At 41.4% G+C, this 24,070-nt stretch overlaps 1 protein-coding gene across 3 annotated transcripts in view; it reads right to left on the bottom strand.

Moving 5' to 3' along the window:
* Nucleotides 1–24,070, bottom strand: part of LOC139168532 (calcium-activated potassium channel subunit beta-2) — a 363,544-nt gene that overhangs the window by 22,080 nt on the left and 317,394 nt on the right. For 2 of the 3 annotated variants that reach the window (XM_070754145.1, XM_070754147.1), the window contains one exon: nt 18,881–19,051. In XM_070754145.1, the coding sequence (XP_070610246.1) occupies nt 18,881–19,051 (171 nt within the window). The remainder of the gene's footprint in view (nt 1–18,880; nt 19,052–24,070) is intronic. The other variant, XM_070754146.1, reaches the window with a different exon arrangement.

Below are 24,070 nucleotides of genomic sequence, written 5' to 3'. Positions count from 1 at the left end.
GCAAAACACATGCCTACTGGACCATCAAAAGTTGGGAAACAGGCTGTTTCTGGCCTCCAGAGATTCTCCGGGGGGATAGGAGAAGCTGTTTTTGCACTCTCCAGGCATTGAATTATAGTTGTGGGCACTCACTCATGCACGATAGCCTACTCAGCCCACCGGAAGTTGGGAAACAGGCCATTTCCAGCCTCTAGAGGGCTTCCGGGGGAGGGAGGGGGAGGGAAGGTGTTTTTGCCAGGCATTGAATTATGTGTATGGGCACTCGCGCATACGCAATAGTGCATGTGCACACCCGAGGGAAAAAAAGACTACTTCCACAGCTGGCAATCACCCCCTTCCTATGTCAAATGAAATGAAATTAATTATTCCAGTAAACGAGTAACCAAAATAATAACTGGTTGTTTCATCTCACACCATCTCACACATTTGTTGTCATCCGTATAAAAACTAGGCTACGGAATCGGGGCGATGACAACCCTGCAATTATCTCTGTTTCCAATTTCTTCTGACATGTTCCTTGTTAAATGAAATGATTTTTTTAGTTCAGGAAAGCTCTTGCTGGAGCAAATTTGGACAAAGGTCTCCAAAATTTTCTACTGTTTTTCTTGCACTTTGGAAGACCATATTTGGCAACTGTTTGGTCAACATACTTTTGCTTCTACTTGCATTGGGCAATAGGAAAATGACAAGCAAACTTTTCAAGAAGAACAACAAACATTAGTATTGGTTTCGGTTAATCTTTTTGGACTTCATAGCTTTACTACTTGTCTTGCTTTAGTGGCAGGTGAATTGAGTTTATTTTTTAAAAAAAATCTTATGCAGTGGCAAACTCTATAATCAGCCACTATAATAAAACAATTAAAAACCTCAGATTGATTTTGATTTCTGATCTTATAGGGATTCTATTCTGTCCTAGTACTGGCCCCAATAATCAGATGCACACAAATTGTCTAACTAATACAAGGATTTAATATTTACAAAAGTCTCAATATTGTAAAAGTCTTTTAAGAGTCTTTTCCAAGAAAGAAGCAAATCTATCAGTTGTTATCTGTTGGATAAAGTCCCAGACTGAAGATAAACCTGGTAATAATTACCAACTGTAACCAGAGTTCTCAGACGAAGTTCTCAGAAATTAATTGGAGAACCGAAGCTCATCAGTAAAGCCAATAATGTGCCCTTTTAAAATTAAAACTGAATACAAGAGTCAATGTGAGATAATTCCTCAATGAATGATGTTGTTTTTCTGCAAAAAGGCGGGACATGCCTCAACCTTAAATAGTGTGAGGCCATGACCCAATTATCCAGCAGCACTACTTATGAGTGACTCTTCTCCTAGCCAACCATTCATGTCTTTTATATGCCTTCTGAACCCTAGCATCCAGAAATGGCTCCTCCTCCTCCCCTGAGTCACTCAGCCCTGGAAATGCTAACTCATTCCTGACAGGAAGTGCTGACTCACTCATGCCAGGAAGTGGTGAACGCCCTGGCTGTCGTTCCAACCCTGACCCCTCATCAATTTCACTGTCACTCTCAGGAATACAGGTGGCAGGAATACAGGATGCCTGTGTCACCCCTCCACAGTCTCTGCATCCTTGGAGTCTATAACTATTTGCGCAGGACATGAGTGAACCATCACAGATTCATCCATGCAATTTTCTTGAAACTCATGTTCATTCATTCATTCGTTCATTTTCTATAATTGTCCATCTCAACAAGTAATTCTATGGCTTCTCTTCTCTTTTTACTTCTAAATCCAGTTAACAACCTTGGACTTCATAGATGGCTTCTAAGTCCTAACCGGGGCCAATTCTATTGATCTTCCAAGTTTGGTCAAGGTTGCCATCTATTTGGGCACAACACATCAAGAAGCCCAACAGATTCCAAAAGAGGTAAATAGATGCCGAATATAATCCACAATTTCCTTATCATAATTGAAGCAACCAACTGAAATTAAAAGAGACACGAGGAAGAAGCCATAAAAAAGGACCTAAAACTTATATTACTCTTTTGCTTGCCAGTTTCGGAAAACATATCACCAGACCCAGAAGATGACAACAAAGCTCCACAATAGCACTTAGACATATCCTGCTTCACAGTGCCTTACAGACCTCTCTAAATGGTTTACAGAGCCAACATATTTCCCCAACAATCTGGGTTCTCATTTTAACAAACTCAGAAGGATGAAAAGCTGAGTCAATCTTGAATCATTCAAAATCGAACTGCTGGCAGTGAACAGAATCAGCTTGCAATACTCCATTCTAACCAGTTATGGGCTCCTATGGGAACGGTCAGGAACACAGTTCCGGTAGGAAAATGTGGAGCTCCATCCCAGAGCACCCAATTTGCCCTGAAAGATGTTGAAACAAAATTGATAAGCCACGCCCACAGTGTGGTAGTAAAATTTTTGGTAGCCCATCACTGATTCTAACCACTGCGGCACAACTGCTCAACAACAATTAATCATTTAACAAAATTAAATATGTCTTTCTGGTCCAGGAATCACTAAATCTGAAATCTATATGGTGTCTGCCAAATGCTTTCAGAAATTATTAAAGGAACTCAAAGTATAGACCTAGAAAAAGTTTTGAATATTTCCAGAACACTGACGGAAAATTTGAAGCTATTCATATTCAGTCTGTACATCTGTTCTGTCGGGCTCTCTGGTAGACTCCTCCCGAAAATTCACAGGTACAAATTTCAGACATACACACGTTTGAAATTCAAAACAATGTTCTTTATAATGAAAATTCACTTAAACTAAGCCCTCTTTTTGTATAGCAAAGAGCACTGGTCTCCAAACAAACTGGTAATTTGTACAAGTCACTTATCAGTTCTGTGATACTTAGCTTGCAGCTGTGAGGCAATTCACAGTCCTTCTTCTTTCACAAAGTGAAACACACTTTGCTCTGATTTAGTTTCAAAGCGGGGAAAAATCAACAAACAAAAGGTCAAAGTCAGCAAAGCAGGCACGAAAAACAACGATCAGATAATCCTTGACAATGGCCAAACCCATTACTCACTAATGACCACAGCCCCACCCAACCACAGGTGGCGTCATTTTCTTTGATAATAATCTCTCAGTTGTTGCCTATGCATCGCTCTCCGCATGTGTGGCTGTATCATTAACTCTTGTTCTGAATCCAAGGAGGAGCTAGATAACTGATCTCCTTCTGAGCTGTCTGCCACACTCTCCTCCTCCCTGTCACTCATGTCTTCTTGGTCAGAGGAGCCTTCATCAGCAGATTCCACCGGGGGCAAAACAGGCCTGCAGCATGTGGATGTCTCCCCCACATCCACAGTCCTTGGGGCAGGAGCTGGGCCAGAGCTAACCACAACAATATAGATATTATAAAATGAAGAAACACACAACTTACAACAGTTTGGCAGTGAAAAAAGTGATTTATGACCATTTTTCACACTTACTTGTTGCAAAAGTGATTAGTATTTACTTTATCTGTTTATATTTCATGTAATTTTTTATATCTTGGTTATATGTGATTTGTTTATAACTAAAAAAAAAAGACTAAAAGTTTTAAAAAATCTAAATGCTATTGCTAATGCTATCCACGCCGTGAACGTTGGTGAGAGGAGGATTTTTCAGATGGGGAGTGATTCAAAGAAAAAGAAATCTAAGAGCAAGAATATAGTATCCAGTCTCAGAAATTATGGCCTTGTTTTTAAAAACAAGAAACCCCAGAGAATACTGCTAAAGAGAATCAGACTTTAGGATCACTTTCACTGGCATTTCCCTGGGATCAATAGATTTTACTACCGAATGTAATTCATTTTATGAGCAGTTCACAAGCCATCAGGAAAACAGAAGAAGAGAAAGAACTGGCTGACATTTCCACAGAGATTTGCAATAAGACGATTCGAGCTAATAGACAACGCAGTTTGCATGGAAATCATTTCGGAGATTAAGGAAGCATTTTTCCATTACTGATGATTTTTACATCTGATGTTTCTCACACAAGATTCATGGCACACCCTTTTTAATAGTGCCTCAGTAACAAAATGAAAGAGCCGGTGAGTGAACTGGCATAGAATCAAAATCGCGTGAAGTATCAATACCGCTTTATTATTTGTTAACCTGATCGTACGTAGCTTCTGCTCCGGCAATCTCACACTACTCACAAGAGCCTACAAAACTTTTGCCAGACCGATCCTTGAATACAGCTCATCTGTCTGGAACCCATGCCACATCTCGGACATCAACACCCTTGAAAAAGTCCAAAGATATTTCACCAGAAGAGCCCTTCACTCCTCCACAGAATGCCCTACAAAAATAGACTAACAATCCTGGGTCTAGAAAGTTTAGAACTACGGCGCCTAAAACACGATTTAAGTATTGCCCACAAGATCATATGCTGCAATGTCCTACTACTTCAGCTTCAACCGCAACAACACAAGAGCACACAACAGATTCAAACTTAATATTAACCGCTCCAAACTTGACTGTAAAAAATATGACTTTAACAATCGAGTTGTTGAAGCGTGGAACTCATTACTGGACTCAATAGTGTCAACCCCTAACCCCCAACATTTCTCCCTTAGACTATCCACGATTGACCTCTCCAGGTTCCTAAGAGGTCAGTAAGGGGCGTACATACGTGCACTAGTGTGCCTTTCGTCCCCTGTCCAATTGTCTTTCCTTTATCTCATATATCATATATATTTTCTTCCTTTCATATATCTTCTCCTCTGTTTTTACATATTATCTTTATATAAATATTACTTCATGTCTATTCCCTTCCATATGTATTGTGTATTGGACAAATGAATGAATAAAAATAAATAAATAAATTTATCAAGCCTTAGTAAGGCCATGCCTGGAATACTACATCCAGTTTTGGTTTTATTTATTTGGATTTATATGCTGCTCAACTGAGGACTGTAATGAGATTACCACCTTACAAAAAAAAGCACAGAAGAGCAACTAAAACAATTAAAGGCCTGTGTTGTGATTCCGTCTGAGGCCCCTCAGGGAACGGCTGATCCTCTGCCGGCTTCCTGCTCAGAGGGGGAGGATGAGGAACAGGAGGTTCAGGCAGACGGGGAGGAGGAATCTCAGGCTGAGGGAGAGGGAGGACAGCCAGAGTCCCCCGAGAGGGAGCTCTCCCCAGCAAGCAGCCTGGATTCCTTAGATGAAAATGCACAAGCAATAATCGATCTCCGGCAGAGAAGAGCAACACAACGAAGGGGACAATTAGCCAGGTACTTTCAGCACTAAAGAGGCAACAGCTGGGTTTGGATGTGGTGCTCTCTGGAAAGGCTGAAAAGGCAGACCCACCCTTCCTGGCTTGTGGAGTATTATCTTTGGGAGTCCTGGGACCTGGCTGTGATCTTTGGCGTCTTGGAATTCTGGTTTGTGACTTTGAATACTGAAACCTTGGGGAAAAAAGGTGTGGGTCTTATTCTCTACAGTGGTGGGTGTGTCAGCAAGAAGTCTGCTGTATTGTCTGGCCATCAGGACTCTGCTGTGAAGTCTCATAGCCTGCCTGTTGGGAAGAACAGGTTTTTCTCTGTGTTTATTTTTCAAACTATAAAGTGCTTTTGCTTTTACCAGCGTGTCTGGCTGCTTTTTCCAGTTGGTGTTGAAGTCTGGGGGCCCCCAGACAGAACAGCCTGGAGACAGGGGTGGGCTGCAAAGTGGAACGGCTGAAATGCCGTTCCCTTGACGGAAATGGAGTGCGTAGGCTTGTTCCATTGCCGTCCGGTGTGCACGTACCATGCAATTGGTGCAATTACAGGTTTTTTGCTTTCGTGCATGCCGCCTAGAGCGGCAGCTGGGGCGAGCCGCAAAAGCTGCCTGCTCCAGCTCCAGCCGTGTGGCCTGCTCTTTGATCTCCCGGGCTGCATGAGAGATGCCTGCAGCGTGCTAGAGCACAGAAAAGGCCGCGCAGCCAGAATTGGGGCCACCCGGCCAGCTTCCTGTGCCATGGCCTCTGCAGGAGGTGATCCAGGTAAGCATTGGTGAGGGGCGCGGCTGGGGGAGCGAGGGCAAGTGGCGTATCAGTGCGAGTGGCAGGGGGAGGGAGGGCGAGCGGCATGGCAGGCTGAGCAGTAGGGGGAGCGAGAGTGAGCAGCACGGTGGGGGCTGGCAGCTCTTACTTTGTTCACGACCGGCATCTCTTCTCCCCAATTTTTAGAAACATAGAAACACAGAAGACTGACGGCAGAAAAAGACCTCATGGTCCATCTAGTCTGCCCTTATACTATTTTCTGTATTTTATCTTAGGATGGATGGATGTTTATCTCAGGCATGTTTAAATTCAGTTACTGTGGATTTACCAATCATGTCTGCTGGAAGTTTGTTCCAAGCATCTACTACTCTTTCAGTAAAATAATATTTTCTCATGTTGCTTTTGATCTTTTCCCCAGCTAAGTTCAGATTGTGTCCCCTTGTTCTTGTGTTCACTTTTATTTATTTATTTTTATTTATTTATTTTTTATTAAGTTACTGTGAATTCTTTTCATTCACATCCAGCAAAGTCTTTCAAGGGTAAATTTGCAGTCACAGTTATCTGGCTTGGAGAGCTGCCAGGCTGATATCTTCAAAACTTGGCAAGAAGTCTTTGAGAGTCACGAACCGATTAAGCAAACTAATTGTCTCCTGCAAACTCCTATCCCCATTCGCTCCTTCCTTCCTTCCTTCCTTCCTTCCTTCCTTCCTTCCTTCTTTCCCCCATTCCTCCCTTCCTCCTTCCCTCCCTCCCTCCTTTACAAGTTTTAAAAATAAGAGCTTTGTTATTGTTGTGTTACAACACAATTTTGATGTAACTGAACAATATGAATGTGGCCAGGACCATGCTAAAGAAGGATGGGAGGTAAAAGTCTTGACTCTGCGACTACATATTTTTGTTTTTATTTTGCTTTCCCTAAGAGCTCTGTGTCTTTGTTAACCATAAATTCAAATTATAAGTATATTCTTTTTATTATTTATTGTTAATAGTTCATTAATGTATCTATAAAAATTATGTTTCAAATTTTTCATTGCCTATTTCCATTGAGCTGAGACCAAAATACATATTTTCCGTAGAAAGACCGCGTTGGATAGTGCACACAGTTGAATAATGTGACCATTTGAGTGTGATTAATTAAATTTAATTAATTTCTGGGGCTTTCTTAGTGAGGAAAACTGGTGTGAAATTGTAATCAGCATTCTTCCAAAGAAAAACGGCAAGAATATCACTGGCTAGAATTAGGAACAGTTTTTTCTTTTTGTTTTTAAGAGAATGATTGCCTTTTGGAAATAAAGTTTTTGAGGTAAGCCTATTTAGCACTTAGAAACATAGAAACATAGAAGACTGACGGCAGAAAAAGACCTCATGGTCCATCTAGTCTGCCCTTATACTATTTCCTGTATTTTATCTTACAATGGATATATGTTTATCCCAGGCATGTTTAAATTCAGTTACTGTGGATTTACCAACCACGTCTGCTGGAAGTTTGTTCCAAGCATCTACTACTCTTTCAGTAAAATAATATTTTCTCATGTTGCCTTTGATCTTTCCCCCAACTAACTTCAGATTGTGTCCCCTTGTTCTTGTGTTCACTTTCCTATTAAAAACACTTCCCTCTTGAACCTTATTTAACCCTTTAACATATTTAAATGTTTCGATCATGTCCCCCCTTTTCCTTCTGTCCTCCAGATCTTACAAAGCTTACACTGTGAACAAACCTATAAATGTCCTTAACTCTTGTTTCCAAGCACTCAAGCAGGGGAAATCTAATAGACTGCAATTTTCACAATTTAGAAGCAAAAGACATTCAATAGGCATATTGACCACGTATGTGCATTTGTTTTCTTCAAACGATAGCTATTTGGGAAAGGCAGGAAAGCCATTTTATTTTAATGTTCCTTCTCTTGCAGTCTCTGTTACCTCTTTCTTTCCATTAAATTAAAAAGATCCTGTTGATGCAGAGAGCTACTTAGGTAGAAGGTTGGGACACAGGAATATAGAGCTTGAAAAAAACCCACCTTATCCACATTATATTATTTATACAAATAAATATGGCAGGCTTCCGAAACTTAATTTGGTTCTAAAGAAGCAGAAGAGAAGATCAGCAATGTATTCTTCTGTAAATAATACAAATATATTTAGAATGTGTGGGGTTTTTTCAGGAAATATAAATTCACAAAATAACGAAGTATTTTCCAAATAACTGTGGAAAATTGATTTCATGCCTGGGTAATATATTTGATTAGATGTAGATCTTTGATCTTTTATACATCGGAAGTTGGAAACCTGTCCTGATACCAAGAAATGACTTGTCATCAAAGAATTCACACATTGATATTGCTTTTGCATAGTAGCACACATAATTTCAATATTTGTGCAGACAATGCCCTTGCAAATAGCATATTAAACTTTCAGAAGATGCCATTAATTTATTTGGGGGAGAGGGCTGGATGTCATTAAAAGGTCTGATAAAATCCTTGGTGCTCAAAACATAGAAACATAGAAGACTGACGGCAGAAAAAGACCTCATGATCCATCTAGTCTGCCCTTATACTATTTTCTGTATTTTATCTTAGGATGGATATATGTTTATCCCAGGCATGTTTAAATTCAGTTACTGTGGATTTATCTACCACGTCTGCTGGAAGTTTGTTCCAAGGATCTACTATTCTTCCAGTAAAATAATATTTTCTCATGTTGCTTTTGATCTTTTCCCCAACTAACTTCAGATTGTGTCCCCTTGTTCTTGTGTTCACTTTCCTATTAAAAACACTTCCCTCCTGGACCTTATTTACCCCTTTAACATATTTAAATGTTTCGATCATGTCTCCCCTTTTCCTTCTGTCCTCCAGACTATACAGATTGAGTTCATTAAGTCTTTCCTGATACGTTTTATGCTTAAGACCTTCCACCATTCTTGTAGCCCGTCTTTGGACCCGTTCAATTTTGTCAATATCTTTTTGTAGGTGAGGTCTCCAGAACTGAACACAGTATTCCAAATGTGGTCTCACCAGCGCTCTATATAAGGGGATCACGATCTCCCTCTTCCTGCTCTAGCTATGCAGCCAAGCATCCTACTTGCTTTTCCTACCGCCCGACCACACTGCTCATCCATTTTGAGGCTGTCAGAAATCACTACCCCTAAATCCTTCTCTTCTGAAGTTTTTGCTAACACAGAACTGCCAATGCAATACTCAGAGATGAGGATTCCTTTTCCCCTTAGGGAAAGAGCAGGACATTCTGAGGGTCGAGTTAAGCATGTCATAAGCTTAGAATCCTTATGTTCCACAAGTGATCCAAGTCCAACCCCCTGTGAATTCTGTGGACCCTTATCTGGTGTCAATTTAGAGTTGAATTTTAGTTGGCTAGATTAATGTTAGGCTCAAAGAATTGGGACCAACAACACATTCATACCAAAGATAAAACAAAATATAAAAGAGCCTGGGGGAAAGGTGTCTCAACTCCCCCATGCCTGGCGGTATAAGTGAGTCTTAAATAGTTTATGAAAGACAGGGAGGGTGGGGGCAATTCTAATCTCCGGGGGGAGTTGATTCCAGAGGGCCGGGGCCGCCACAGAGAAGGCTCTTCCCCTGGGGCCTGCCAAACAACATTGTTTAGTTGACGGGACCCGGAGAAGGCCAACTGTGGGACCTTATCGGTCGCTGGGATTCGTGTGATAGCAGGCGGTTCCGGAGGTACTCTGGTCCAATGCCATCTAGATAAGATTCAATAGAATTCTGGAGGGGTTGAATTTCGATTGCTTGTGGGAAGGCAATGACTCTCAGTTGATGATGCACTTAACTCAACCCTTCAGCTTTGCCTGCTCTTCGCCTAGATCACGGGTGTCAAACTCGATTCATTGAGGGCTGCATCAGGGTTGTGTTTGATGTTGGGGGGCTGGGATGACCGTGGCCAGCTTGACATCACTCATTTTAAGATATTCATGAACTGGGAGAGCCATGTTAACAAGATCAGCCAATGAATAGGCTTAGCAACTAAGTCAGCCAATGGGAGTTAAGCATTTCTGAGTCTGTGCAGAGAATTGAAACTGAAAATATTAAGCTTGCGGCGTTCTCTCTGTCTCACTCTGAACTCTGAACTGAAAGCTTGTCAGCTGTTGGAAATGAAACTCCCTGCAACTGTTTGGACATTAAAGAAACAATCTACTTATGGCATTGTAAATATATATATATTGCTATGTTTATAAAGAAGTTATTGAATCGCGCTGAATCAGTCATCCGTATGTGCTTCTGGTTTTGATTTTTATGCAACAAACTCTGATACTCATGTCGGTGTCTGTAGTACTGGAGCACTCTACCAGCGACAATGGGCTCTCGAGCTCTGTTTTTGGCCGCGATGGCCTCCTGCAACCCTCTGCCAGTGAAAACAGAGCTCGGGAAAACTGTGTACTGCCCTCTTTTGCTGGCAGAGGCATGATGGGCCAGTTTTTCACCATTTCCAGGGCAGCCTCACTGGCCAGATCTAAACAACCTCTGGACCTCAATTCTACAACTGCTGTATCCATGAACAGAACAGTTTGACTACTGTAATGCTCTCTACATGGGGCTACCTTTGAAAAGTGTTCAGAAACTACAGATCGTGCAGAATACAGCTGCGAGAGCAATCATGGTCTTTCCCAGATATGCCCATGTTTCATCAACACTCCGCAGCCTGCATTGGCTGCTGATCAGTTTCCGCTCACAATTCAAAGTGTTGGTTATGACTTATAAAGCCCTACATGGCATCGGACCAGAATACTTCCGGGATTGCCTGCTGCCGCACGAATCCCAGCGACCAATTAGGTCCCACAAAGTTGGCCTTCTCCGGGTCCCATCGACAAAACAATGCCGTCTGGTGGGACCCAGGGGAAGAGCCTTCTCTGTGGTGGCCCCAGCCCTCTGGAATCAACTCCCCCTGGAGATTAGGACTGCCCCCATCTTCCTTGCCTTTCGTAAACTTTTGAAAACCCATCTATGTCGCCAGGCACGGAAGAATTGATATATCCTTAGCTGTCTTGACTTTATGTATGGTGTGTTTGGGTTGTATGATTGTTTTTTTAATAAGTGTTTTTAGAACTGTTTTAATATTGGTATTTGTACATGATATTTTACTTGTGAAGCAAGCTAGAACTAAGAACTTTCTGATAGTTAGAACAATTAATCAGTGGAACAACTTGCCTGCAGAAGTTGTGAATTCTCCAACACTGGAAATTTTTACAAGTTTTTAAGGAGAGATTGGAAAACCATTTGTTTGAAATGGTATAGGGTTACCTGTCTGAGCAGGGGTTGGATTAGAAGACTTCCAAGGTCCCCTCCAACTCTATTCTATTCTATTCTATTCTATTCTATTCTATCTGTTCTGTTCTGTTCTGTTCTGTTCTGTTCCGTTCCACCCCACCCCACCCTACCCTACCCCACCTCACCCCACCCCACCCCACCCCACCCTACCCCACCTCTTCCATTCCATTCTAGGTGTTGGCAGCATTCGGATCCATATATTCACAAATTAGATCCTGTTAATAAAACTCTATAGCAACCAAGCCTTGTTTTGTGAGGCAAGGAATCACCTACTTCCATTATCACTTCTGCTTGTGAGATGCATAACTGCTTAAAAAAAAATGATTGAGGAAGAAGCAAAGACAAGGAGCCTGCACATGAAAAATCACATAGTCGCCCGAGAAATCAACACCACCAAGGCATAAATCAATTTTCTCAGATGGAAATAAAAATGAGCTCAGGCTAAAACGAAAGAGACAAGTTCAGGGTGGAAGCATATAATGTTATATCAAGATGATTCCAAATTGAATTGGAGAAGTGTTCCTCTGCTTATATAAAATTGTAAATTTATTTGGTTCCTTGTCAAGACTTGACTGGGGCTTTAAGTCATGGAACTTTAGTGAGGATGCTTTTGTGTGAAATGGCTTTTTCCTGAGAATGTAAATATTTCAGGCTCTTTATAGATAACCCAGGAGAATTAGATGACTCTAAGATAATACAGTACACAGCATTTTGAGGGCAATAAAGAATTGACTGGATTCCTCCACCTCCCACCCATGAAGTTGCTCTATTTTTCCATCTGTGTAACTCTGCCCATTTTAAACTGTTGAAGGAGAAAGAGTGATCTCCAATGCTGGGCTCCTACGGGTACGATCAGGTACGCAGAACCAGTAGCCTTCATCAGCAGATTCCACCGGGAGCTGGGCCAGAGCTATTTTGATTTTTTTTCCCCCCCCCTTCTGGGCTCTGGGCATGTTTTTCCTATCATAGTTGTTGTGGTTAGCTCTGGCCCAGCTCCCGGTGGAATCTGATGATGAAGGCTCCTCTGACCAAGAAGACATAAGTGACAGGGAGGAGGAGAGTGTGGCAGACAGCTCAGAAGGAGATCAGTTATCTAGCTCCTCCTTGGATTTGGAACAAGAGTTAATGATACAGCCATGCATGAGGAGAGTGATGCATAGGCAGCAACAACTGAGAGATTATTATCAAAGAAAATGAGGCCACCTGTGGTTGGGTGGGGCTGTGGTAATTAGTGAGGCTGCTATAAATAGCAGCCTGTGGGTTTGGCCATTGTGGAGGATTATCTGATCGTTGTGTTTCGTGCCTGCCTTGCTGACTTCGACCTTTGTGTGCTGATTTATCCCCGCTTTGAAACTAAACCAGAGCAAAGTGTGTTTCACTTGGTGGAAGAAGAAGGACTGTGAATTGCCTCACAACTGCAAGCTAAGTATCTCAGAACTGATAAGGGACTTGTACAAATTACCAGTTTGTTTGGAGACGAGTGCTCTTTGCTATACAAAAAGAGGGCTTAGTTTATTTGAATTTTCATTATAAAGAACATTGTTTTGAATTTTCAAACATGTGTGTGTCTGAAATTTGTACCTGTGAATTTTTGGGAGGAGTCTACCAGAGAGCTTGACAGAATAATAGTAAATGAGGTTGAATGTGTATAATTTTAGAAGAGCTGTGCATGCATGTATGTGTGTACATACACATACAGTTTATATAGTAGATAATGTATATTTTTGTGTTCCTGTGTGTAGAAGATGCCAAAATTTAAGCTCATGGAGAATTTCTATTTTTATCTCTTATGTTGATAAGCCAGCAAAGAATGCACTATCATTATGTCTAAGCTTTCTTTCAATCAATTTGTGAAACATAAAAAGGTGATTATTTTTAGAACTCCTATACTTTTCAGTTTTATGGCTGGCGATTTCAATATTAGTTCATTCTGATGAAAAATATGGATGGCTTTTAAGATTAGCAAATACTATTCAGTGTTCCCTCCATTTTCGTGAGGGATGCGCCCGCGAAATTCGAATTTCCGCGAAGTAGAGATGCGGAAGTAAATACACCATTTTTGGCTATGGACAGTATCACAAGCCATCCCTTAACACTTTAAACCCCTAAATTACGATTTCCCATTCCCTTAACAACCATTTACTCACCATTATTACTGGTACTTACCATTGAATAAGACACTTAGTGATCCTGATATTTATAAACATAATTTCTTGTTTTTTATGTGTTATTGTTATTTTAGATTCTAACTATTAGATTTGTCATTATATATTGTTTTTATCATTGCTGTAAGCTGCCCCGAGTCTACGGAGAGGGGCGGCTTACAAATCTAATAAATAATAGTAATAATAATAATAATAATAATTATTATTATTATTATTTTTGTTATTTCTTTGCAAAAATCATTAGTTTAGCAATCATCTATGGTGTCATCAGGTGGGAAAAAACATGGTATAGAAAAAAACCGCGAAGTATTTTTTAATTAATATTTTTTGAAAAACCGTGGTATAGGCTATTCGCGAAGTTCGAACCCACGAAAATCGAGGGAACACTGTATATCCTTAGCATTTTTTTTCAAATAGAAAAAAAGAATACACTATTTGAAGAAGCAGTGAGAAAAAAATAGTAGGGAGGAGACACATATATTGCTTCCAACATCTTTCACTTGTTGCTTGTATTCTTATGATATATATCAATATTGATTTTTTTCCTGATTGCTTATTTGTACCCTATGATAATCATTAAATGTTGTACCTCATGATTGTTGACAAATGAATCTTTTCTTTTAGGTATACTGACGGCATATGCACCAAAGAGAAATCCCTTGTGTGTCCAATTACTGTATACTTGACCAATTAAGAATTGTATTGTATTTTGTTGACGGGCTACAAGAATGGTGGAAGAAGGGCTACAAGACAGGCTACAAGAATGGTGGAAGGTGTTAAGCATAAAACGTATCAGGAAAGACTTAATGAACTCAATCTGTACAGTCTGGAGGACAGAAGGGAAAGGGGGGACATGATCGAAACATATATGTTAAAGGGTTAAATAAGGTTCAGGAGGGAAGTGTTTTTAATAGGAAAGTGAACACAAGAACAAGGGGACACAATCTGAAGTTAGTTGGGGGAAAGATCAAAAGCAACGTGAGAAAATATTATTTTACTGAAAGAGTAGTAGATCTTTGGAACAAACTTCCAGCAGACGTGGTTGGTAAATCCACAGTAGCTGAATTTAAACATGCCTGGGATAAACATGTATCCATCCTAAGATAAAATACAGGAAATAGTATAAGGGCAGACTAGATGGACCATGAGGTCTTTTTCTGCCGTCAGACTTCTATGTTTCTATGTGTTGTGTTGATTTACTAACACACTGTGGCCGTGGCTTATGCAGGAGGCCCTGCATTTTCTTTCAACATCTTTCAGTGTAAATTGGGTGCTCTGGGGTGGAGCTCAATTTTTGCTACCGCACTGGGTCCCCGCCGCCCCCCCAAAATCCAGGCAGCAGCCCACCCCTGCTCTGTATTCACCTCCTCTCACTGCAATTGAAATCCCTGGGTTCATTTTTCTTCCTGCTATGTTTTTACGTATGTTTTCCTTTCTGATTGATGTGCTGTACTTTGTGAAAGTCTAGTCACACAGTTGTGGCTACAAGAATAGTACAATTGTTATAATATTTGCTTTGTAAATATGTAGAAGTTTGTTGGTTTGAAGCTTAGGAGAAACTTTCAAAAAAATAACAATTTCCCCCTTATGCTATACAGTATATATTTCTCTGGGCTTTTTGGACATCCCTTTAAGGTTATTCTGAAAAAACAGACAAATAAAAAATGGAGAATAATGTAGCATCTACAGCATTTTCCGGAAATGAAATGATGACTGCCTGAAGATGGCTGTAAAAATCAATTCCAATTCCTTCCCTTTCATAAACATTATAAAAAAAACATGAAAGAAATTTGTGAATGAGTGGGCAGCCCTAGAGAAGAAATGGACAAACAAATAAGCAAAGAATAAGAAAGAAATGTGTGCAATGTGAATCATGGAAATATACAGGTGCAATATTAATACTGGAAGGTATTAGGATTTGAGTAATGAAAACAAATTGAATTATGAAACAACAACAACAACAACAACAACAGACCTTGGAGGTCTTCTAGTCCAGTGTTTTTCAACCAGTGTGCCGTGGCACACTAGTGTGCCGCGAGACATGGTCAGGTGTGCTGCGAAGCTCAGAGAGAGAAAGAAAACAAGAGAAAGAAAGAGAAAGGAAGAGCAAGAAAGAGAGAAAGAAAACAAGAGAGAGAGAAAGAAAGCAAGCAAGCAAGAAAGAGAGAAAGAGAACAAGAGAGAAAGAAAGCAAGAGAGAGAGCAAGAGAGAGAAAGAAAGAAAGAAAGAAAGAAAGAGAAAGAGAGAGAGAAAGACATAGAGGGAAGTAGGAAGGGAGAGAGAAAGAGCAAAAAAGAGGAAAGAAGGAAGAGAGAAAGAAAGAGGGATGGAGAGAGAGAAAAAAGGGAGAGAAAGAGGGAGAGAGAAATAGAGCGAAAGGGAGGAAGGGAGAGAGAGAGAATTTTTTTGTCCAACCTTTTTTTAGCCGCCTCCCACCCCAATGTGCCGCATGGTTTTGTAAATGTAAAAAATGTGCCGCGGCTCAAAAAAGGTTGAAAATCACTGTTCTAGTCCATGCCCCTGCTCAGGCAGGAAACTCTACACTACTTCAGACAAATGGTTATCCAACATCTTCTTAAAACCTTCCAGTCTTGGAGCATTCACAACTTCTGGCGGCAAGCTGTTCCACTGATTAATTGTTCGAACTGTCTGGAAATTTGTCCTTAGTTCTAAGTCACTTCTCTCCTTGTTTAGTATCCACCCATTGCTTCTTGTTCTACCCTCAGGTGCTTTGGAGAATACTTTGTGGCAACCCCTGAGATATTTGAACACTGCTATCATGTCTCTCCTGGTCCTTCTTTTCATTAAACTAGACATACCCAGTTACTGCAACCCCTCTTCATATGTTTTAACTTCCAGTCCCCTAATCAACTTTGTTGCTCTTCTCTGCACTCTTTCTAGAGTCTCAACATCCTTTTTGCATCATGGCAACCAAAACTGACTGCAGTATTCCAAGCGTGCCCTTACCAAGGCCTTATAAAGTGGTATTAACACTTCACGTGATCTTGATTCTATCTCTCTGTTGATGCAGCCTTGACCTGTGTTGTCTTTTTTGGCAGCTGTTGCACACGGCTGGCTAATATTTAATGGTTGTCCACTAGGACTCCAAGATCCCTGTCACAGTTACTACTGTTGAGCAAGGGACCAAATATACCATATCTCTGCATTTTGGTTTTTCTTGCCTAAATGTACAACCTTACTTTTTTCACCACTGATTTTCATTTTGTTTCATAGCGCCCAATGTTCACGTCTGCCAAGATCCTTCTGTTTCTTGAGCTTATCTTCTAGAGAGTTGGCTATTCCTGCCAGTTTGGTGTGATCTGCAAATTTGATGAGTTTTCCATCTATCTGTCCTCCAAGTCATTGATGAAGATGTTGAAAAGTACTGGGTTTAAAATAGAATCTTGGGGTACTCCTCTGCATACTTCCCTCCATGTAGATGCAGTTCCATTGAGCACTACATGTTTAATGTGGTTGGTTAGCCAGTTTTGAATCCATCTGGTGGAGTTGCTGTCTAGTGATGGGCGAACCCAACGGTGTTCGGGTTCGGCAAGTTCGGATGAACTTTACGCAAAATTTGGCCGAACCCAAACCCGAACGGGGAATCCCACCAAGAGATTCTGGAGGCGGAGCTTTGATGTCACATATACCGGCACGTTGCTAAGGATGCCAAGGTGATCACTTCCTGGATTACATGGAATCCAGGAAGTGATCATCTTGGCGTCCTTAGCAACCTGCCGGTGACATCAAAGCTCCAAACGCCGAACGCAAACTTTGCCCAAAGTTTCAAAAAATTTCGGGTTCGTGTTCGGCATACCGAACACTGCAAAATTCGGTACGGACTCGAATTGTGCGGGTTCGGTTTGCCCATCACTATTGCTGTCCATTCCACATTTTTCTACTTTATCGAGTAGTAGGTTATGGTCTACTTTATCAAATGCCTTACTGAAGTCCAAGTAAACCACATCGACAGCATTCCTCTGGTCCACTAATTTTGTCACTTTGTCAAAGAATGCAATAAGATTAGTCTGTCATGATCTGTTTTTGACAAATGAGGAAATGCTTCTTGCAACTTTCTTTTCTACTTGTTAGTGCACCCTTCCCCAATTTCTGGAGTTCTCCAGAAATATTGGCAACACAGTTCCTAGCAAGCTATGTCAGCATGGCCACATTGGTGGAGAATAATAAGGTCCATTGTCCTAACACATTGCACAAGCATTAGGCCATGTAAGGCTTATTTAGTCTAAGGCCAACTCTACATCTGCCTCATTTGTCTAAAAAGACTCTGGAAAGAGTGCAGAGAAGAGCAACAAAAGTGATTAGGGGACTGGAGGCTAAACAGTTATTAGAATTGGTATAATCCTTCTTTTCTCATGACATGAGGTGACATGATAGCACTGTTCCAATATTTGAAGGGCTCCTACAAATATGAGAAGCCAAAGCACCAAAAAGCAAGATAAGAAACAATGATTGGAAACCAACCAAGGAGAGAAGCAACCTAGAATTAAGGAGAAATTTTGTAATAGTGAGTGTTGTGGTTAGCTCTGGCCCAGCTCCTGCCCCAAGGACTGTGGATGTGGGGGAGACATCCACACGCTGCAGGCCTGTTTTGCCCTCGGTGGAATCTGATGATGAAGGCTCCTCTGATCAAGAAGACATGAGTGACAGGGAGGAGGAGAGTGTGGCAGACAGCTCAGAAGGAGATCAATTATCTAGCTCCTCCTTGGATTCAGAACAATAGTTAATGATACAGCCACGCATGCGGAGAGCGATGCATAGGCAACAACAACTGAGAGATTATTATCAAAAAAATTAAGCCACCTGTGGTTGGGTGGGGCTGTGGTAATTAGTGAGTAATGGGTTTGGCCATTGTGGAGGATTATCTGATCGTTGTGTTTCGTGACTGCTTTATTGACTTTGACCTTTTGTGTGCTGATTTTTCCCCGCTTTGAAACTAAACCAGGGCAAAGTGTGTTTCACTTTGTGAAAGAAGAAAGACTGTGAATTGCCTCACAGCTGCAAGCTAAGTATTACAGAACTTGGGACTTGTACAAATTACCAGTTTGTTTTGAGACGAGTGCTCTTTGCTATACCAAAAGAGGGCTTGGTTAAATGAATTTTCATTATAAAGAACATTGTTTTGAATTTTCAAACGTGTGTGTGTCTGAAATTTGTACCTGTGAATTTTTGGGAGGAGTCTACCAGAGAGCCCGACAGAACAGGTGAGAGCAAGCCATCCATGGAGCAACTTGCCTTCAGAAGTTGTGGGTGCTTCATCACTGGAGGCTTTCAAAAAAAAAATACTGGACAACCATTTGTCTGAACAGTCTCCTGCTTGAGCAGGGGGTTGGACTAGAAGACCTCCAAGGTTCCTACCAACTCTATTATTCTATGTTTCACGTCCTATGTTTTTGGATCTTAAAACGTTAAGTGGAAGAAAGACAAAGAATTTACCTTTGCATGTATGATCTCAGCAGGGTGATGCCCAGGAGGAAGTACATCATAATGGAGCACACCATCATGGTCAGTCCCAGGAGTATCGCCCGGTCCTCTCCTGCTTTGAGAGCGGTGACTGTTTTCCTTTTGTCCAGGAGTTCATGATCCCTGATTTTTTGGTAAATATTTCTGAGGTTGAAAACAATACATTCTTATGTGGAGTTCACACTTTAATCAATAAACCCTCTAAAAGGACTGTTTGCTCCGTTTCCAGGGGCTGCCTCAAGGGAGATCACAGCTTTAAGATTACCGCATTCGATGTTTTCTAAACATTTTGCTTGGACCTGGTAGGGGGAGAAAAAAAATCACCGGCATCCAAAACTCACAAAAAGCTTTCACTGGTGGAATGATTTCAAAGCTCCCTTTCCATCACTCTTGCTTCTGTTTTTCAGTTTCTAGGAAGGTGTTTTGCAAAAGATGAAATGAATCCCCGACAACAAATCTTAGATCATTCACACCAGCGGAATCCTTTGGAATCCCCAGAAAAAGTGTGCAACATGACTGCTTTATTTTCTGGTGGCATGTCAACTATTTAGAGTCTATTCAAGCTACTTTGGACACTTAATTGACCCAGACAAGACAACGGGCTGATTTAGACATATAGGTTAACTCTAATCTTTCATGTGAAAAGTAAGATCTATTATAGTTCTCCAGTCAACGAAGCAGTGGAAGTGATGTGCCGGTGCTTGGAGGCTGTTGGGGCCTGGATGGGTGTCAACAAACTCAAACTCAACCCAGACAAGACGGAGTGGCTGTGGGTCTTGCCTCCCAAGGACAATTCCATCTGCTCGTCCATCGCTCTGGGGGGGGGGGGAACTATTGACCCCCTCAGAGAGGGTCCGCAACTTGGGCGTCCTCCTCGATCCACAGCTCACATTAGAGAAACATCTTTCAGCTGTGGCGAAAGGGGGGCGTTTGCCCAGGTTCGCCTGGTGCACCAGTTGTGACCCTATTTGGACCAGGAGTCACTGCTCACAGTCACTCATGCCCTCATCACCTCGAGGCTCGACTACTGTAATGCTCTCTACATGGGGCTACCTTTGAAAAGTGTTCAGAAACTTCAGATCGTGCAGAATGCAGCTGCGAGAGCAATCATGGGCTTTCACAAATATGCCCATGTTACACCAACACTCCGCAGTCTGCATTGGTTGCCGATCAGTTTCCGGTCACAATTCAAAGTGTTGGTTATGACCTATACAGCCCTTCATGGCACCGGACCAGATTACCTCAGGGACCGCCTTCTGCTGCACGAATCCCAGCGACCAGTTAGGTCCCACAGAGTGGGTCTTCTCCGGATCCTGTCAACCAAACAATGTCGCTTGGCGGGACCCAGAGGAAGAGCCTTCTCTGTGGCGGCCTCGGCCCTCTGGAACCAACTCCCCCCAGAGATTAGAATTGCCCCCACCCTCCTTGCCTTTCGAAAGCTGCTTAAAACCCACCTCTGCTGCCAGGCATGGGGGAACTGAGACACACTTCCCCCTAGGCCTTTACAATTTTATGCATGGTATGTCTGTATGTATGATTGGTTTTTATATAATGGGTTTTTAACTGTTTTTAGTATTGGATTTTGTTATGTAATGTTTTATTGCTGCTGTTAGCCGCCCCGAGTCTGCGGAGAGGGGCGGCATACAAATCCAATAAATAAATAAATAAATTTATAAAACGCTACTTTTGAGATTTAAAATGATTACTGTTTTACAGGTGGTCCTTCTGACTGGGTGAGATGCTGATGGGGGATAAGGAGGAAGGTACAGGATCCTAAGGGATAGAAAGCAATCCCAAGGACCTGTGCGGACTCTGAGGATGGGAAGTGGAGCATGGACTTCTTAGGGAGTTGGGAAGATCTTGGGAGGCTCTTGGACCTGTGTTAGGCCTCACAGGGCCACCCCTAATCCTGAGGTATCCCAGCCTCTGTTTAATGAGCCTTGTGACTAAATCAGAGGACGCAGGTGTGGAGATTGTTAAGGAAAGTAATCCCACTTGTGGGTTACTACCAGTTCACCCTGGTTCAGGCGAACTGGTAGCGGTGGTAGCAGGAGGCTCCGCCCACCCACTCGGATGTCATCACGGACAATCTGTGAATGCGCAGAAGTAATGAAGGTAAATGAAACCCACTACTGAGGTAATCATATGGTCTCCTTGCTTAATGACTGTCATGACTTGTGACTGTAATAGGCAGGGTCCATTATAACCATGAATCAAGGTCTACTTTTATACGCTGCTCAAAAAAATAAAGGGAACACTTAAACAACACAATATGACTCCAAGTAAATCAAACTTCTGTGAAATCAAACTGTCCACTTAGGAAGCAACTATGATTGACAATAAATTTCACATGCTGTTGTGCACATTCAACTTTGTACAGAACAAAGTATTCAATGAGAATATTTCATTCATTCAGATCTAGGATGTGTTATTTGAGTGTTCCCTTTATTTTTTTGAGCAGTATATTTTATAATATTCTGGTATTTATTATAGTATTTTTCATAGTGTATAGTATTTTGTAGTCTTTCCATCTTTATTATTTTAATACAAATATCTTTTTTAATTCTCATTTTCAGAGATGATACCTTGCATTGATGCCCATCCATAATGTGATCCATTGTTCAACATCATGGGCATCAATTTATTTCTAGCTTACCTTCATGGTGTGCTGGGTTTTTGTTAACCTAAAAATAATGGTCTGTCTAGTTCAAAGCCGGGGTGGCGCAGTGGTTAGAGTGCAGCACTACAGGCTACTTCAGCTAATTGCTAGCTGTAGTTCAGCAGTTCAAATCTCACCATCGGCTCAAGGGTTGACTCAGCCTTCCATCCTTCTGAGGTGGGTAAAATGAGGACCCAGATTATTGGGGACAATCTGCTGATTCTGTAAACCGCTTAGAGAGGGACGTAAAAGCACTATGAAGTGGTATATAAGTCTAAATGCTATTGCTATTGCTATTATCTATTCTATCTATGGATGTTGTGGTTAGCTCTGCCCCAGCTCCTGCCCCAAGGACTGTGGATGTGGGGGAGACATCCACATGCTGCAGGCCTATTTTGCCCCCGGTGGAATCTGCTGATGAAGGCTCCTCTGACCAAGAAGACATGAGTGACAGGGAGGAGGAGAGTGTGGCAGACAGCTCAGAAGGAGATCAATTATCTAGCTCTTCCTTGGATTCAGAACAAGAGTTAATGATACAGCCACGCATGCGGAGAGCGATGCATAGGCAACAACTGAGAGATTATTATCAAAGAAAATGAGGCCACCTGTGGTTGGGTGGGGCTGTGGTCTTTAGTGATGCTGCTATAAATAGCAGCCTGTGGGTTTGACCATTGTGGAGGATTATCTGATCGTTGTGTTTCGTGACTGCTTTACTGACTTTGACCTTTTGTGTGCTGATTTTTCCCCACTTTGAAACTAAACCAGAGCAAAGTGTGTTTCACTTTGTGAAAGAAGAAGGACTGTGAATTGCCTCACAGCTGCAATCTAAGTATCTCAGAACTGAATAGGGACTTGTACAAATTACCAGTTTGTTTGGAGATGAGTGCTCTTTGCTATACCAAAAGAGGGCTTAGGTTAAGTGACTTTTCATTATAAAGAACATTGTTTTGAATTTTCAAACGTGTGTGTTTCTGAAATTTGTACCTGTGAATTTTTGGGAGGATTCTACCAGAGAGCCCGACAGAACAAAGGAGTTCTTAATTCTTTCTGATCTTGATTGTTAACCTGCGGACATTTCATTACCCAAATAGGTAACATCATCAGCATGAGTGAATGTGGGATTTGCTGCCTGTTTATATATAGTAGTTTCCCTGCCAGTTTCAGTGGGGGCATGTATTTTTAATTTGGCATTATTACCTTAATTGGAGTATTCTAATGTGTTCAGACAAACCAGTCATCAATAGATACATTTGCACATCATTCAAAAGAGACAAGATGTATAAAACCTAGGATGGAAATGAAAACATTTTCCCCATCAGCCGCCAACATTCAGGTAAATAAAGATCAGCGCCAGAGAAAAAATGTGGCACAAAAACAATACTTTATCCAAGTAATCTCCAAAGAGAAAACTATAACCCCACCAAAACTTGCAAGGCAAGCTACTATATATAAACAGGAAGAAATTCAAGCACTCATTTGCATGGATCGCGTTGTCTAATTGGGTAATAAAACATCTGTAAGCAAATAACTAAGCTTAAAGAGCATCACAGTTCAACCCAAAGCTACAGACAATTCCCTTCTGCAGGTATCTATCCTCTCTCTCTCTCTCTCTCAAATGAGTTACCGTTTGAGCTCCTACAGTTTCTACGTCTGAGAAATCCCACGTTCAAATCAAATATTTTTTATGGCATCTAAGGGTAGGGCAGGAGCAGACATATATTTTCTGCTCCATATACTCTAGTGAGTTTTATATTTTCCCATCGCCACATATTGCAAAGGTTACCAATTTGGGAGGCATTAGGGACACATTCGGAATGTTGATAAGTTAGGACAGTTGTTTATTTACAAAACGGTTCCTGGCCAGTCATCAAACATCAATGGACCAGAGGGGAAATGGCTGTTCCAGGATGAGCTGCAAATAACCAGAATGCCAAAAGATTCCGGGTTTTCTTTTTTAAATCATACGCGAGTTGCCCAGAAAGTAATGCACCACTTTTTTCTTCTTCAACAATTATTCATTGAACATAATGAAATTTACACACAAGAAAGAATGATGTTTGTTCTACACTCCCTATTTTTCCACGTAATATTCGTCCTGTTCTATGGCCTTCCTCCAGCAAGACACAAGGGCATTTATGCCCTGTCGGTACCACTCCTTGTCCTAATGGCCTCGCCTCTGTTGTGTGCCCGTCTGTTGTTGTGGTTGAAGCTGAAGTAGTCATTAACAGGAAGGACATTGTAGGATATGATTAGGTCGTGTTTAAGGCGGCGTAGTTTTAAACTTTCTAACCCTAGGATTGTAAATCTAGTTGCGTAGGGTATTCTGTTGCGAGTGGAGGAGTGGGGGACTCTTCTAATAAAGTATATTTGGACATTTTCTAGAGTGTTTATGTCCGAAATGCCGTGTGGGTTCCAGACAGATGAGCTGTATTCAAAGATTGGTCTGGCAAAAGTTTTGTATGCTCTGGTTAGTAGTGTGAGATTACTGGAGCAGAAGCAAAATA

Source organism: Erythrolamprus reginae, chromosome 5, assembly GCF_031021105.1.
Source record: "Erythrolamprus reginae isolate rEryReg1 chromosome 5, rEryReg1.hap1, whole genome shotgun sequence".
Classification (NCBI taxonomy): domain Eukaryota; kingdom Metazoa; phylum Chordata; class Lepidosauria; order Squamata; family Dipsadidae; genus Erythrolamprus; species Erythrolamprus reginae.
This window is presented reverse-complemented; position numbering and strand designations above follow the sequence as displayed.